At 49.4% G+C, this 14372-nt stretch overlaps 3 protein-coding genes across 6 annotated transcripts; 1 reads left to right on the forward strand and 2 right to left on the reverse strand.

The window, feature by feature from the left end:
- Positions 1-511: 511 nt before the first annotated feature.
- Positions 512-5800, reverse strand: LOC147243376 (hepatocyte nuclear factor 3-beta-like). Of its 2 annotated transcripts, XM_086188978.1 has the most exons (3): positions 5350-5800; positions 4491-5104; positions 512-1672 (listed from the first exon to the last, which is right to left on the reverse strand). In XM_086188978.1, exon 3 carries the CDS (start codon positions 1640-1642, stop codon positions 572-574), a length of 1071 nt encoding a protein of 356 aa, XP_086045104.1. In that variant the 5' UTR covers positions 1643-1672; positions 4491-5104; positions 5350-5800; the 3' UTR covers positions 512-571. The 2 variants fall into 2 exon arrangements, with proteins under 2 accessions (XP_086045104.1, XP_086045103.1); XM_086188977.1 differs by lacking the exons at positions 4491-5104; positions 5350-5800 and adding an exon at positions 3420-3596.
- Positions 5294-8667, forward strand: LOC147243377 (protein CEBPZOS-like). 3 transcript variants are annotated; one of them, XR_015110545.1, is made up of 5 exons: positions 5294-5645; positions 5984-6101; positions 6227-6271; positions 6408-7065; positions 7156-8667. XR_015110545.1 is itself a non-coding variant. In XM_086188980.1 (4 exons), exons 2-4 carry the CDS (start codon positions 5984-5986, stop codon positions 6536-6538), a joined length of 294 nt encoding a protein of 97 aa, XP_086045106.1. In that variant the 5' UTR covers positions 5294-5645; the 3' UTR covers positions 6539-8667. The 3 variants fall into 3 exon arrangements, 2 of the variants coding, with proteins under 2 accessions (XP_086045106.1, XP_086045107.1); XM_086188980.1 differs by having other exon boundaries at positions 6408-8667; XM_086188981.1 differs by having other exon boundaries at positions 5315-5645; positions 6773-8667.
- cebpz (CCAAT enhancer binding protein zeta) lies at positions 6558-13963 on the reverse strand. Its single transcript, XM_086188972.1, has 17 exons — positions 13702-13963; positions 11843-13332; positions 11432-11663; positions 11115-11256; positions 10903-10991; positions 10599-10652; positions 10415-10517; positions 10215-10274; positions 9853-9919; positions 9410-9516; positions 9136-9196; positions 8741-8925; positions 8434-8460; positions 8226-8321; positions 8056-8120; positions 7627-7708; positions 6558-7048 (listed from the first exon to the last, which is right to left on the reverse strand). The coding sequence occupies exons 1-17, from the start codon at positions 13903-13905 to the stop codon at positions 6888-6890; spliced, it is 3225 nt and encodes a 1074-aa protein (XP_086045098.1). The 5' UTR covers positions 13906-13963; the 3' UTR covers positions 6558-6887.
- Between the last annotated feature and the right edge of the window lie 409 nt (positions 13964-14372).

Consider the following 14372-nt stretch of genomic DNA (forward strand, 5'->3'; position numbering starts at 1 on the left):
GTCTCCTCAGTTCGCCTCCTTAGGTGACGTCAGAAACCCTGCAGCAGTGAGACGTCACCGGCCATTTTGATAACAACTGTCACGGAACATAAAACCCTGGTAGGAACTTCTGATTTACCCGCCAGCGGAACATTTAACTGCCGGACGAGGTTTCGTTCCTTTTCCATTTTCGGTCTTTCCTGTGCGCCCAGCAGCTGTGACGTAACTAGTGTCGTCATCAGCCCGTTTCTGTGACTTAACTGACCTCTTCTCTCTTCATCAGGAGCCATGGTGACGAAAGCAGAACAATGAGAGTTTTTTTTCGAATTCACAGTTATTTTGAACTTGTTTCCTCACAAACATGGATTTGTAGTTTTATAATTGTTAGCAGCTTCCCGGTGTCTTAAATACCGGAGGATCGATGAATGTTATCGATCCCCTCTGATTCTTCTGATCGGTTGCTGAAGTAAAAGAACTCGTTCAACTTTGGTGGTAAATAATGACAAATTGTAAAATGGAGTTTTTCATATAAAGACGTTTATAGGTAAACAAACACAGGACTGGAAAGAGAAGTTCTTCTCCTCTGCAGGCCTCAGGAGTCCATGAGGGGCCTTGCGCACGCGCCGTGGTAGTAGTTGGTGTCGGTGTGCGCGTGGTCCAGGCCGGCCTTGGGACCCAGCAGCGCCGCGCTCACCGGGCAGCCGTAGGCTCCGCCGTAGGCCCCGTAGGGCGCCAGGGGCTCGGTCATGAGGTTGTTGATGGAGAAGGGGTGGCTGAAGGGGGGCTGGAGAGGCTCGGGGGGGTTCAGGTGTGGGGGCTCGTGCAGCAGCAGCTGGTGACGATGGTGGTGGTGATGATGATGATGACGTCGGTGGTGAGGGAACAGGTGCGGCGCGTGCACGAGCGGGGAAGGCACGCGCACGGGACTTGGAACCAAGAGTTCTCGTTGAGGTTTCAGATCCGGTCCGGTTACTCTCACGTCCGAGGCTCGAGGCGAGGCCGCGGGGGAGTGCGGGGGGGAGTCGGAGCCGCTGGTGCTGCCTGTCCCGGATCCGCTCTCCGAGCCCCGGTTCCGCGAGGCCTCCGGCTTCTTTCTGTCGCACTTGAAGCGCTTCTGGCGCCGCAGGTAGCAGCCGTTCTCGAACATGTTCCCGGAGTCCGGGTGCAGGGTCCAGAAGGAGCCCTTCCCGGGCCTGTCTGCGGACCGCGGCACCTTCAGGAAGCAGTCGTTGAAGGACAGCGAGTGGCGGACGGAGTTCTGCCAGCGCTGCTGGTTCTGCCGGTAGAACGGGAACAGGTCCATGATCCACTGATAGATCTCGTTCAGGGTCAGCATCTTGGTCCCGGACTGCTGGATCGCCATGCTGATCAGGGAGATGTACGAGTACGGCGGCTTGGCGTGCGTGTAGCTCCGCCGGTACGCCCTACCGGGCTCCCTGGCTCGGACCCCACAGGCCTGCCCGCACACCGGGCTCAGCACCGGCAGGGTCCCGTACGGCGGCGGGCAGATGGGACTCGAGCCCAGTCCCGGCGGCCCGACCTGCCCCGCCCCCCCGGAGCCGTGAGCCGGCATCGAAGACTGGTTGACCCCGACCGGATTCACGTAGTGCGCGTTCATGTGGCTGGTGCTGGACATGCTGGGCGCGCTCACGTAGCCGCTCATCGAGTTGCCGGTCAGACCGGAGGAGAAACACTGGAACGCAAGACCAGAATCAGTTTTAGTCCATGACACTCTTTACAGGGTGACGACGTCACAGCAGCCGCCTCTAACGTGAGAACGTGGTTGAGTCAACAAAGTCTCTGCAGCAGGTTCAGGCTCCTCTTTGTTCCTGAATTTGAGTCCAAAACATGAAAACTGATCAATCAGAATCAGAACGAATGAAGTCAAAAACATGGACGAGGAGAGTGATAGGATCGAAAAATAGTTATTGTTGTTATTGTTATTATTATTGTTGTTATTATTATTATTGTTGGTGTTAGTCGGCGGTTACTATGGTATCATGAGCATTGCCATCATTACAGTTGTCATTATTTTTAGGATTGTTGTAGTTTTATAATGATTTTATTATAAGTTAGTAGTACACGTTGCATCATCAATATTACCTTTTATTAATAGTGTCATTATTATTAGTAGTTGTCGTAGTAATTGTATCATTATCATTAATACTGTTGATCTTATTGTTGTTGTTAATAGTAGTAGTATCTTTATATCATTTTTTATCATTCTTAGTAGAAGTATTTTTATTACTACAGTTTGTTTTTCAGCAGTAGTACTACTATCGTTATTATTAGTGTTTTTGTTGTCAATATTTTTATTGTTGTTAATAGTCGTTGAATAATTACTATTTTTATTTTGTTGTTAGTAGTATCATTATTATTATTATTTGTATTACTAGTAGTACAATTACTATTTTATTAATTTTTTATTAGTAGCAGTAGTAACTTATTATTATTAGTAGTAGTAATAGTACTATAATTATTATATTAGTATTTGTAGTTGTACTAGTGTTATTATTTTATTAGTAGTAGTATTAGTAGCAGTCATACTAGTATAATTATTATTATTAGTAGCCTACTACTATTATTATTTATTGGTAGTAGTATCTATTATTATTATTATTATTATATTTATTATTGTTGTTGCTGTAAGAAGTAGTATAAGTACTAATGGTATGATTATTATTGTTTTTTTGGAGGAGGAGTATCATAATTAATATTTTATTATTATGTAGTTATTAGTAGTAGTAGTTTTAATAAACTCATTTCTGTCTCTCTGTATTTTGATATTTTTGCCGGTTCATTGTTTCACCCCTCGGTTCCGGTCCCGGTGGTTCTGGTCTCTGCGGGCTTTCATTCGATCCGTTTCTTCTTTTTATTCTATGAATCTATTTTTTTCTCGAGTGTTAGACTTTAATTGTTTGAAGTTCATTGGATTACGAAAAGGGTTGTTTTAGTCTGAAATATCCTGAAAACTCACAGTAACAGAGATAAAAACAACAATGACAGTCATCGCGATCACGGAGTCAAGGACACCGAGGAAGTGACATCACGGCCAGGAGACGTTCTTGGATCTGAACCGAGTCTCGCGCCTGCAGACTTCTGATTTATTTGAAGAGGGAAAATAATTAATTTAATTTTCTTTCAGTTCCGAGTGTTGGATTAATGACGTCATTAACGTTAGTCGCAGTCTATTGACGCCGCCGCGTGAATCTGGTCTCAACTTCTAGATTAATTATTAACCGATTAAAACTCACGAGGGTTTTATTTTTAATCAAACGGTTACGTAAAGACTTAAAAAAAAAAAAAAGTTCGACGCTTCATAAGATTAAAGTTGTGCGGCCTCGAGGTCCCGAGGGTTCTGGTACCCCTCCGGACCCGTTACCGGGACTCTCATGGTCCTCCCGTTTCTGAGGGTCGGTCCCGGTCTGACGTGAACCGACCTCGGTGTCTCCGTAGTAGCTGCCGCTCCAGTCCGGATGATCGTGTCCCTCCATCTTAACGGCGTTCAGCATCCCTCACGCGCCTCCAGCGGCTCCTCCAGCGGCGGGGAAACAACCGAGCTCTGCACCGGTGGATCCTGCCGTGTGCGACCGCGACATGCGCACCCTGGCCGGGCAGCGAGCCGCGACTGTGACCGGCGGGACGGTTCCTGCTCCAATGAGTGACGCCGGCACCTGCGCTCGCGCTACTTTAGGGCCGGTGGCCAATCCGCTTCCGCCGCTCCCCCACACACACACACACACACACACACACACACACACACACACACACACACACACACACACACACACACACACACACACACACACACAGCACGAGACTCCCGCCCCGCGGCCTCTAAAGAACCGCGAGATAAAAAAAAAAAACATCAACAAAAAGAAGTAATGGCTAACTAGTATGGAAAGAATGTAGTATTTTATTATCTAGTAGTTGTAGTAGTAGCAGTAGGTGATTATGCCCAAGTGAAGGTAAGGTAGGGACAAGCGTTGTATGACGTCACCAAACCTCCCTGACCACGTCATATCTCACAGGTTTGAACCTGATCACTGGAGGGGAAAGTACTTCACCCAAGTACCACGCTGAAGACCTCGAGGTACTCTCCTTGTTCGTCCCTCCACTTTGAACTTTTCCTTCACTGCATTTCAAAGGAAATATTGTAGTTTTTCCTCCACTCCGAGTATCTGATCTGCTACTTTGAAGAAAAAGATGGCGGGCTGAGAACCTGATGGAGAGGACGAGGGGATCCTGAACGGGACTTGTAGGAATACACAAACGCAGTTTAGAATGTGTACTTTTACTCTTGATACATACGTAAACTCAACATCAAATACTTCTCGACCTGAACTGCATCAGAAGTGAAGGGAGAATTTTACCAGAGTACTACTTTATCAGGGTATTTCTACTTTTACTGCGACGATGACGATGGTTGCCAGAAGCACCGGGTCCACGGTGGTCCTGGGTCCTCGTCTGGTTCTGATCCGTACAGGTGTGTGTGTTCGTGGCTGGCTCACCTTCTTCTTCTGTCCTTGATTTGTCAGCGGGTGTTGGAGTCACAGACTCGGTGGACGTCCTCCGCTCTGTTCTGTCAGCATGGAACGTCACCAGAACGTCAGCTGCTCTCATTCTCACAGCGTTGTTGCGTGTTCGGCCCCGATGAGGCCCGCATCGGAGTCCTCCATGAGGCCTGCATCGGAGTCCTCCATGAGGCCCAGCAGCTCCGGCTGGCGTCCCAGCGTGAAGGTTCGGTCCCTGTTCCTCTTAAACGTGGAATCATGTGAAAGATGTTCACAACCTCGCGTGGAGGCTGAGCGCCGCAGTTCTCAGGATCAGGAACCACACGGACCAGACGATGACGTCACAACGGTTCCGCCACAAACGTCAGCAGCTCTTCTGTGGGACCCGGGGCCCCACGGCTCTCCTCCCCCACTGAAATACTTCAAACCTTTTGAGACTTTTGTTCTGCGCCCTGACAACAGGCGCTGGAATCAGGAGAAGTCCGAACCAACGAGCCTCGATTCTCATTTCATTCTGGTGGTGACAACAGTGACACTCGGTGGTGACGTGGGACCCAGTTGTTGACCAGTGACAGGAAACAAAGAACCCGAATTTGAAAAACCACGAATGCCTGAAATCATCGGAACACATTGGTATTAATAACAAAACACCAGATTTTCTTCCTAATAACTCATCTTTTTTTTTCCTTTTCAACATCTTAAGCAACTGATGTCTCATTTCAGCATTCATAGTCAAAGAACAGGAATAATGACAGGTTGTTTTTCCTTTGGATCAAGTCCAGTTAACACGAATTAGAAAGGTAAACAAAGCCCAGCCTGGTGGCTCCCAGTCACAGCGGAGCGGTTGGTCACTGACCGGACTCGGTGGCTCGCTTTGCTGCAAAGGAACAGTGCTCTTCTTCTGGTCCTTCATCCCTGTTGGTAGAAATGTTAGCGACCATTTGAAGGCTTCGCGAAATAAACAAATGAAGGAAACGTGCGCAGATGAGGTTTGGACCAACCGCGCTTCCGTACTCAGTTAGCCGTTAGCTTTAGCCTATAACAAGGGCAGAGGAGCAGCTGCGAGTGTTTCACCTCATTATTTCTAAGACTTTGACTGCTTTCAACAGCCATTCGGCAGTTTTCTTGACGGCGGCTCCAGAATATCCAGAGGTAAGTTTTGTTTTGGAGGCGAGGAATTAAAAAAGTGGTTGTCGAGATGAAAGCAGCGGCGACACCGAGAGCTGTTAGCTAACCGGCTGAGTGGTGGAGTCGAACCACGACGCTCCATGAGAACCAGAGCGAGTGACAGGGACTGTCAGCAGGAACCGGTGTGCCCGTAGTTCCCAGTCTGAAGGGTGGAGGTCTGCTTCAGCGCTATTGTGTCACATAAGGAAGCTGTTAAACAGATTGTTTGCCATTAACATTCATATAAATGGAGATATTAGTGAAGTATCTGGTAGTAGTATTTGGTGTTTAGGGATACACAGTATTGGATTTTGGTTCCTCAGATGCCTCCCAACAGCCTGGAGCCACTGGCCAAGAGGCTCCTGAAGGCCGTGATCGTGGTGGAGCTGCTGGGCGTCTTCGGGGCCTACGGCCTCTTTCGCCTGATGGACAACAGTCAAGGTGTGGAGCAGCAAACTTCACCCACCTGACGCCCGGAGAAACGGGCAGAGGGACGGGTCCTGACCCTCCTTCCCCGTTGGTCCGAACTCTGAATTTAAAGTGACGTTCTCTTCTCTGCTCCCCAGACTTCAGGAGCACCATGAACAGGAGGTTCCCGTCCATCCTCAGAGGTAAGCAAACAACTTGATCATGAATCAATCACCAAGTCGCCTGAATCTTGTGAATCTGATCAATACGCATCAATACTCTGGTCACAAATATAACTGTCAGTGACTGATCGTGATCGACCCATTTACGTCCTCCCAGCTGTCGGTCCTCTGGAGGGGAACGAACCAAACGTCATCAGAATCATGTTCTTAAACGTTGGGGTTAAACGCCATCAGTCCCCTGCAGCTCTGCTCTCAGGAGTCACGCCGTCGTTCACCGCCCACAGCTGAAATCAAGCTGACTCGATATTCTGTCAACAACTTTAATTTCTGTTCATATAAAGATCTCCTACAACCAAACAGATCTGCTTCTCAGGCGTTACACTGGATCATCTGCATACAAGAACACGTTTCCGTGGCAACGTGACATCCCGTACACCAAAGTCTTTCGTTTACTGAACACCCAACATGGCGGCTCCTCAGACCCAGTCAGCTGAATAATAACCAGTTTCTGTTTGCTCTCAGTTTACTACCAGTCCAACGAGTGGGCGGGGATCGCCGGCATCCAAGAGCGCGATCGCAAGGCCTGGTCCACCAAACAGGACTGAGGGGTCCCCCATCAGAGCCAGACACACAGCAGCTACTTCCTCTTCTTCTTGTTTGTGAGGGGCCTGCCTCGGGTCCCGCCTTGGCCAAACATCCTCCTCTTGCCGGATGCGGTTTTCCTCTGGCGCAGCGTCTTGGCGTCACGGCCGTGGATCCAGTCATCGCGCTGAGCCTCCCACTTGAGCTGCTTCAGACCTGCGGGGAACACGAGGGTTAGCAGGAGCAGACGGAACTTCTGATGCTTGTGATCCGATGTTCGGATCTCAGACTCCGACTAACCAGGAATTCATTTTACTACACAGGTGTCCCAGGGTTGAGTTCAGTAGCGACGGAGCCGTTTGCCCCATCAGATTACATGCTAGCGCTGCTAGCGTTGCTGCTGCTAATGTACGGTTCTCCCGGTGAGCCAGCACCAGGTTCTGGCACTGTTTTGAGTCCCGATGGAACTGATTTGCTCTCTGTGGAGACGTTCTCAAACCAGCTGGAATCCAGCAGCTAATAAAGACCTTCATCTTAAAGTGTTGCTTGTCTTTCTCCCTCTGGTGCTGGTTCCTGGTGCGTTCAGGTACTGGAGGCCAGCTCAGAATCCTCAGTACATTCACAGCCATGCCACTGATCCTGATCCTGTATATTCATTCCCTATCAGGTTTTTCCAATCCTGTCATCAGTGTCAGAGCAGGTCTGGAGATCCCCTCAAGTCTTCGTCATCGTTCATACTTCTGGAAACCTGATTTCTAAAGCTACAACTGCGGAGGCGGTCAGGTGAGCGGTACCTGCTCGGTCCGTGTTGGCCATGGCGTTCAGTCCGATGTTGTCAAACTTGGAGCCGGCGTTCTCGTCCAGCAGGGAGCCAAACTAGAACACACAAAGAACACGGAACCATCTGCAAACTGAGCACTTCTACGGTGGACCAGGTGTTTGACGGTGGCTTCATCAACTTGTGAGATGTGTCATGGGATCGAGAGCTGGAATACTTCATAATGAATATTTCTATGATTCTGTCACACAAATCAGTGAAACAGACTTAACCAGTAGAATCTAGATTCCGTTGACATGAAGGAGGATATAAAGTGCTACGAAAAGACGTGTGTCCTGTTTTCCCAGTCTGGTACTGGTGTCTGATACTGGGAGGGGAACCGTTTTCACTCAGGTTCGAACCTTGCCGCCAACTTTTATCTGAATTGTTCCGATGTTCATCTCACCTCCTCAGCAGAAGCAAACACGGCTGCGTCCTTTCCTTTCTTCCTCTTCTTCCCGTGTTTTGAACCTGAGAGAACGAGCAGCCGTCAGTCAAACTCGTCATCATCAGAAGCAAAGACCAAACACAAATCTGGGTCACTGTGAACGTAGCGGCCAAGACCTCGGCTCTGACCTGCAGCCCCGGAGAAGTCGAGCTCCTGCGATGATTTCCGCTTCCCCTTCTTAGCACCTGAAGCGACGTGAGGAACGTCCATCTCTTCATCTGAGCCTGCAGAGAAATATTTAATGATCTGATCAGGAAACAGGAAGTTAATAAAACCGTGACACCGCCTCGGAAACTGCAGTCACTGTCGGTTTTGCGTGTTTGCACATAAACTCACCATCGAATGCGGCGGCGGCCTCCAGCTCTGGAAGTGACAAGACAAAAACAACAGATTCACCGTCAACTTTATCACAAACCAGAACATTTACAATAAAATGATGCGTTTTCTGCATTGATGAATTAATAAGTGACGTCATGTTGCAGCTGAACACCAGTACTCCCAGTTTTAGCTTGTTCGACCATTTTGAACTAAATGATGAATTACCAGATTGAATTTTATTCAAAATAATTTTCACACATTTAAGAAAGCCATCAAGAACACGAACCAACCAGCAGGAGACAGCGGAAACACCAGTGACTCCTACCCTCATCATCATCTTCATCATCTCCTCCATCAGGATCCATGAACATCCCTCCTTCCTCCTCCAGCTCTTCTCCGAAGTCCTCCTCATCCATGCTGCCTAGAGACACCTCCTCCTCGTCCAGGTCGTCTATGTCCGAGTCGTCAGAGTCGTCTGCGTCTTTCTTTCCTTTCTTACTTTTCACATTACTGAGAAAGATTCAGGGGAAATGAGAGAGAGCCAGAGAGAGCTAGCTGGGCGCTAGCTGACGGTGCATCAAAACTACAACCCAGATTTGTGTCATCAGACTTGGTTGAACTGAGTGTGAGCATGTTGCTATGCTAGCATTTTAGCTGCCAGTACGACTGCAAACTCTCGTTACGTTGTCATGTTTTGTCTGCCGAGAACGATTTGCTCACCCTGCAAAGTCCAGATCATCCACCGGTAGATCCGGGAAGTACGAGTCTCCCTCACAGGAATCTGTTCAGAACCAGACACAGCAAAACGTCAACCACTGAAAAGCCTACAACAGTGAGTATTAGTACCATTAATTCAACATCCTACTGAACAGAGCTGCAGCATACATTTGTGAAAAGGGTTTCTGACAGGCCAAAAGTGTGGAAATACTTGATTATCTTTTAATTTAAACTAGTTTCTTTACAGTTCCACCTGGAGAAATAAAACCAGGCCCACCAAGTATTTTCTCAAATTCGTCGTCGTCCACATCCTCCACACTCTCGTCATCGCCGTCTCTTCGTGGCCGGCGAAGACGGTTCTCCTGCTGACGTTTCTTGAAGAAGCTGCGGGGAGTCGAGGAGATAAAGGACATCAACGGACTCCCAAATCTCAGTAAACCAGGTTATGAGCGAGGGGGAAATAATCACCAACAAAAATAGAGAGTAAGAAAAAGAAAAAAATTCTGCCAAATATCGTTTCTTCAGCTCTTATGAATGGTTGTCAATGTAAGAACACTGCACTGTTGATTTTATAACAAATGAAAAACGTTCGTTTCCTGAAACAAAAAGTAGAAAAAGTTGAAACGCACACGTTCCTGCTGTGTGTCTCCTGGTGTGTGTTTTGATTTAGTTTGACCTCTGGAAACGGTGCCGTGTTTAAAAACGTTTTTGCTGACTCACCGATAGAAGAAGATTTCGTCGACGGGGATTTGACTTTCATCCTTAGACAGAAACTCTTCGCTGTTGACTGAGACAGAGACAGGAAACATTCACTCAACTGATCGCAGCCCAAAGTGGGAGGAGCAACGGCTCTGACAAAAGTAAAAACAACTGAGTAGGAGAACAAAGACTGATGCCCAGAAAAAACTTCAGGAGGCCGGGTGTCGAGCCTTGAGGGACACCGTTACCAACGTTCTGGGGCCTTCTTGTTGTTGGAGCCCTCAGAAGAAGTCAAATCTGCAGTTTCTCTCTTCAGAGCACACCCTCAGACAATTTCACACACTCTTAACAGTCCAGATGCTGATGTCACAGAGAGATCTCACCTGGTGGAGAGACGACAGGTAGCTTGTGTTTGGGCTGAGACGCAACAGCATCTGTGTTTTCTGGGAAATAAAAATAAAGGATAAAATAGGTTTTTTTCCCAACTATAGTTTCCCGATTTGCGTGAGAGTTCAGTCGATCTCATTGGTGGGAACCTGGATGCAAGTGAAAATCAGCATCGACGTAAATCTGAGCATCTTACGTTTCCCCTTCATCTGTTTGGGGTTTCTGAAGACGAACCGATCTAAGAAGCGGATGAGGGTGAAGTCCTGCAGAGGGTCTCCAGAGTACTGGATGAAGCCTCCCTGAGGACACAACAGCTCTGTTAGGAGACGCCAAACACATTAGAAACAAACCGCATTTTCACGCCAGACGGGAAGTTTTACCTGCAGGATGGTTTTTGCGAAGAGCGAAACTGAAGGGTGGAAGTGCACCGCCAGCTGCAAGAGACAAACAGGAATCGAATCACTTCGGACAAATGAATCCCTCACATCAGTGAGGCTCCTTCACAAAAAAGGCAAGACTAACACTTTTTTTTACATCTGAGGAATTTTTACAAAAAATACAAACACGTTCCAGAATCCCAGGGTTTTATCCTGTGTGTCCTGGGAATACCTGTGTCTCTCTGGCCCAGTGGGCGTTACAACGTTCAAATGTACACAGAATTATTGTATGGTTGCGGTTTCTCACTCGCTGCAGTTCCCACAGGGTCGTGTGGTCAGCGCCGCAGAACAGCGGGTTCCTGTGCAGCGGGTCGTAGCTGTGCACGCTCTTCCCTCCTGGTGACACGGGAGGAGCTTGTGACTATCAGGGCAGCATTCAGAGCTGCTAAATCATCACAATCATTCCAACGTGACAGCTTTGTGTCGTGAAACATCTGGAACGTTGGTCAGCTCACTCGCCTTCTCGGTTCTGGTGATGTACCCATGATGCCGCAGGTCTGGACTCCTGCGGCACTGCACTAGCAGCTTCCTCCAGCGTGTCAGCATCCACAAAGCGCTCCTCTTCATCGGGGAGGTCTTTGAAGGCCTCCTCCTCGCCGTCCTGGGGAAACACACCACATCCCACACATCTTGAGTTTTGAGGTTTTCAATCTGAATTTATTCCTCAAATCATCTGGATTAAATCACATTTTTTCAGAATATAGGATTTTCTAAATGAAGTTACGACACAAAAAGATTGCGCCGGTGCTGAACTGCAACCCTGCGCTCCCTCTCACCGCGCCCTCCTGCAGCAGGATCTTCAGGCCCGGCTTGGCCTTCATGACCTCTGACACCAGGAAGAGGGCGCCACAGGCGAAGCTGGCGTTCTGCTCGGCGCTGACCTGCAGCAGACGTTTCACGAAGGCTTTCACCCGCCGCAGCACGATGTCAGCCTTCAGAGACTTGTAGAGGAGGTTGAGGAACATGTTCTGCCTGGAGGACCAGCACAGCCCGGCGTCCAGCAGCTTCCTGCGCAGAAGAGGAAAATCACACTTTTATGACGGAGTCAGTTTTGTCTTTGCTTGGCTTGACTGAGAACTTTCTCCTGTGTTGGGCTCCTGCGCCGCTCTCGTGCGAATTATGACATCATAACTGAGTTCTACTGCTCTGAAGACGTGCGAGTCTTTGGCTGAACCGAATGCTTGTACCTGTAGAGGGCCACGTAGTAGCGGTCCGAGATGCTCTGCTGCGAGTCCATCACCTGGAACAGCAGCATCAGCGCCTGCACGGCCGTGTTGAACTTCACCAGATGAACCACTTTGAACAGCGTGTCCAGCTGCTCCTTCACTTTCTCGTCCCCGGCGCCGGCGTAGGGATACGCCCTGTTGACACCTGACAACAAGGCGCTCAGCATCTTTGACTCAATGTCCTTCTTCTTGACGCAGGCGCGGAAAAACGAGAAGTAGATGGTGATGAGTTTAGCGGCGAGCTGGGCCTCGTCGTGGCTCAGCTTCACCTGGCTGAGGAAGCAGACGGCGTAGTACTGCGCCTTTGCGCTGATGTTGGGCCGGAACATCAGCCGCTCCACCTCGCAGCACACCACCACCCTCATGTTGGGGTGTTTGTGCAGCAGCGTCTCCAGCAGGTACGAGGCCTTTGCTGCTGTCTTGTACTCGGGGTCTCCCAGCTTGTTGACCACCTGGATGAGCAGCGCCCGTTCCTGCTCCGGACGGTTGCACAGCAGCTCGTGTGCGGTGGCCAGCGCCTTTGCCTTGGTCGCCGCCACAGTATCGTGAGCTATTAAGTCCAGAGACGCCACAAACTCAGCAACATGGTGCTTCAGCTGGTGCTCAAAGTACCAGAGGACGAGGCGGCGGTCGCGGGCATCCCGGTTGCCGCTGGCCAGCTCCTCCAGCTGGTCAAAGGGGTGTTGGGCGAAGGGGCGGAGCTTCCTGTCCTCTGGCAGCAGGTCAGACATCAGCAGCTCTCGCATCGTGTCCAGCGCCATCAGGCCCATCCGCCGGCTGCCCTTCTTCTTCACCATGGACACCAGGGTCTCAACGTGCTCTAGCATGTGCACAGGAGCATCCTGGATCAGAACTGTCATGGCCGCCATCCTGTCCGCCAGCACGCCAGACGACACCACCGTCTTCATCCAGGCAGAGTTGGCTCCTTTCTGCAGGTTCTTCTTGCTCTTGTAGAGCTCCACGTCCGCCTCAAACAAACGCTGCGCCAGCGTCTTGTACTGGGAGACGAGGTCGGGATCCTGCGGCGCCGTGGAGCCCTCGGTGGCGTAGTCCTGGTCAAACCACTTCCCTCCAGGTCTGACCAGCAGGACCTGTCTCTGCTGGAACTCAAACACGTTCACGTTCTGTTTCACCTTTTTCAAAGCAACCGTCTGGGCTTTTTTAGTCTTTTTTGCTTCCTTTTTGTCCTGTGCTTGCAGAGACTCGGACGCCTTGTCCTCAGTCACAGGTTTCTTCGGTGTCGCCTGATTACTTTTGCTCTCGGTGGCCGCAGCAACTCCTTCATCCTCCGTGTCCTTGGTGATGATGTGCTGTCCCGCCAGTGCCCGGATCCCCAGTTTGTTGATGAAACTCTCCAGTTCTCCTTTCTCCAGGTCATCTATGGCTCCCTTCTTCCCTCCGTCCACCAGCTCACTGGAGTCGTCCAGGCTGGCCAGGAGGACGTAGTCAGCCTGCAGACCAACAGAGAGGTAAACACAGGAATCTCTCAGTCCCACGTCGCACACAGTGAGGACTAGAAAACGTCACTAACCACCAGAGTGAGGTTTTTTTGGAATGTGAGGACATTTTAGCTTTTAGTCCTCACATCTTCAAAGGCTCATTTGACGGTCAAGACTTGATGTTAGGTTCGAGGTTGGAATCGGGTTCTGGTTGGGGTCAGGGGTCAGCCAGTCAGTTGAGATGTTAGGGTTAGGGTCAGGGGCTCGGGACTGCAGTACGTCAATGAAAGTCTTCACAAAGATATGAGTACAAAACACAAGTACAAGTGAGTGTGTCCATGAAGCGTCCAGCTTCGGAGAGCCACCGGCCCGTGAACTCACCTGAGTTCCTCCCAGCCGTAAAACCTCCTCCAGGCTGAACTCTTCTTCGTCTCTCTTCTTCTTCGTGGCTTCAAATTCCTCCGCCGGCGAGCCTCCATCTGCGGCTCCGCTGCTGTTTTCTTCCTCCACGTCGTTGTCTTGAGGCTGAAACGTCACCTTGTTGGTGGCCTTCGACTTTTTCCGTTGCTTGTTTTTCGCCGCCATGCTCGCTTCAGCATGAGGAGACGCGACCCGGAAGTAGACAGGGGAGAGTAGGTCACCGCTTCCGTACACAACAAAATAAAGCAACAAAAGTGCATCGTCCATTGTGTCACTATGAAGAACGGGGAACATTATCAATGACATTTAATAAAACATGATTATCGTCAACCTGAAAACATGTTCTTTCCCCTCGTTTGTCAATAAATGCAGTTTAGGACTCGTGTTTCATGACTTGAGGCTGACAATAACAGCATGTTTGAGTTTTTAAGGCTTCTTTGTCATCTTAAATGACTCATTTTAAATTCCCATGTGAAGGAGTTGCTAAACGTCATGAATTCAACGCCCTCAATGCGCGGAACCACACAAATCGGCCTGCATTAATTCCAGAGATATAGAATTTCATTCATTTTGTATGACAAGCCATCGAAGAAGTCGTCTTTTATTGTGAAAGGTCAGCCCGATGTTACTGC

Source organism: Aulostomus chinensis, chromosome 20 (assembly GCF_037954235.1).
Source record: "Aulostomus chinensis isolate RoL2024-O1b breed Wild chromosome 20, RoL_Achi_v1.0, whole genome shotgun sequence".
Lineage (NCBI taxonomy): Eukaryota > Metazoa > Chordata > Actinopteri > Syngnathiformes > Aulostomidae > Aulostomus > Aulostomus chinensis.

Excerpts from the sequence above, each read along its gene's own strand:
- LOC147243377 (XM_086188980.1), top strand. The coding sequence starts at position 5,984 with ATGCCTCCCAACAGCCTGGAGCCACTGGCCAAGAGGCTCCTGAAGGCC. Across the intron at positions 6,102-6,226 it reads CCTGATGGACAACAGTCAAG|ACTTCAGGAGCACCATGAAC; the intron begins GTGTGGAGCAGC and ends TCTGCTCCCCAG. Across the intron at positions 6,272-6,407 it reads GTTCCCGTCCATCCTCAGAG|CTGTCGGTCCTCTGGAGGGG; the intron begins GTAAGCAAACAA and ends ACGTCCTCCCAG.
- cebpz (XM_086188972.1), bottom strand. The coding sequence starts at position 13,905 with ATGGCGGCGAAAAACAAGCAACGGAAAAAGTCGAAGGCCACCAACAAG. Across the intron at positions 10,992-11,114 it reads ACATCACCAGAACCGAGAAG|GAGGGAAGAGCGTGCACAGC; the intron begins GCGAGTGAGCTG and ends CCGTGTCACCAG. Across the intron at positions 9,517-9,852 it reads GACGAAATCTTCTTCTATCG|CTTCTTCAAGAAACGTCAGC; the intron begins GTGAGTCAGCAA and ends GACTCCCCGCAG.
- LOC147243376 (XM_086188977.1), bottom strand. The coding sequence starts at position 3,491 with ATGCTGAACGCCGTTAAGATGGAGGGACACGATCATCCGGACTGGAGC. Across the intron at positions 1,673-3,419 it reads GCTACTACGGAGACACCGAG|TGTTTCTCCTCCGGTCTGAC; the intron begins GTCGGTTCACGT and ends CTTGCGTTCCAG.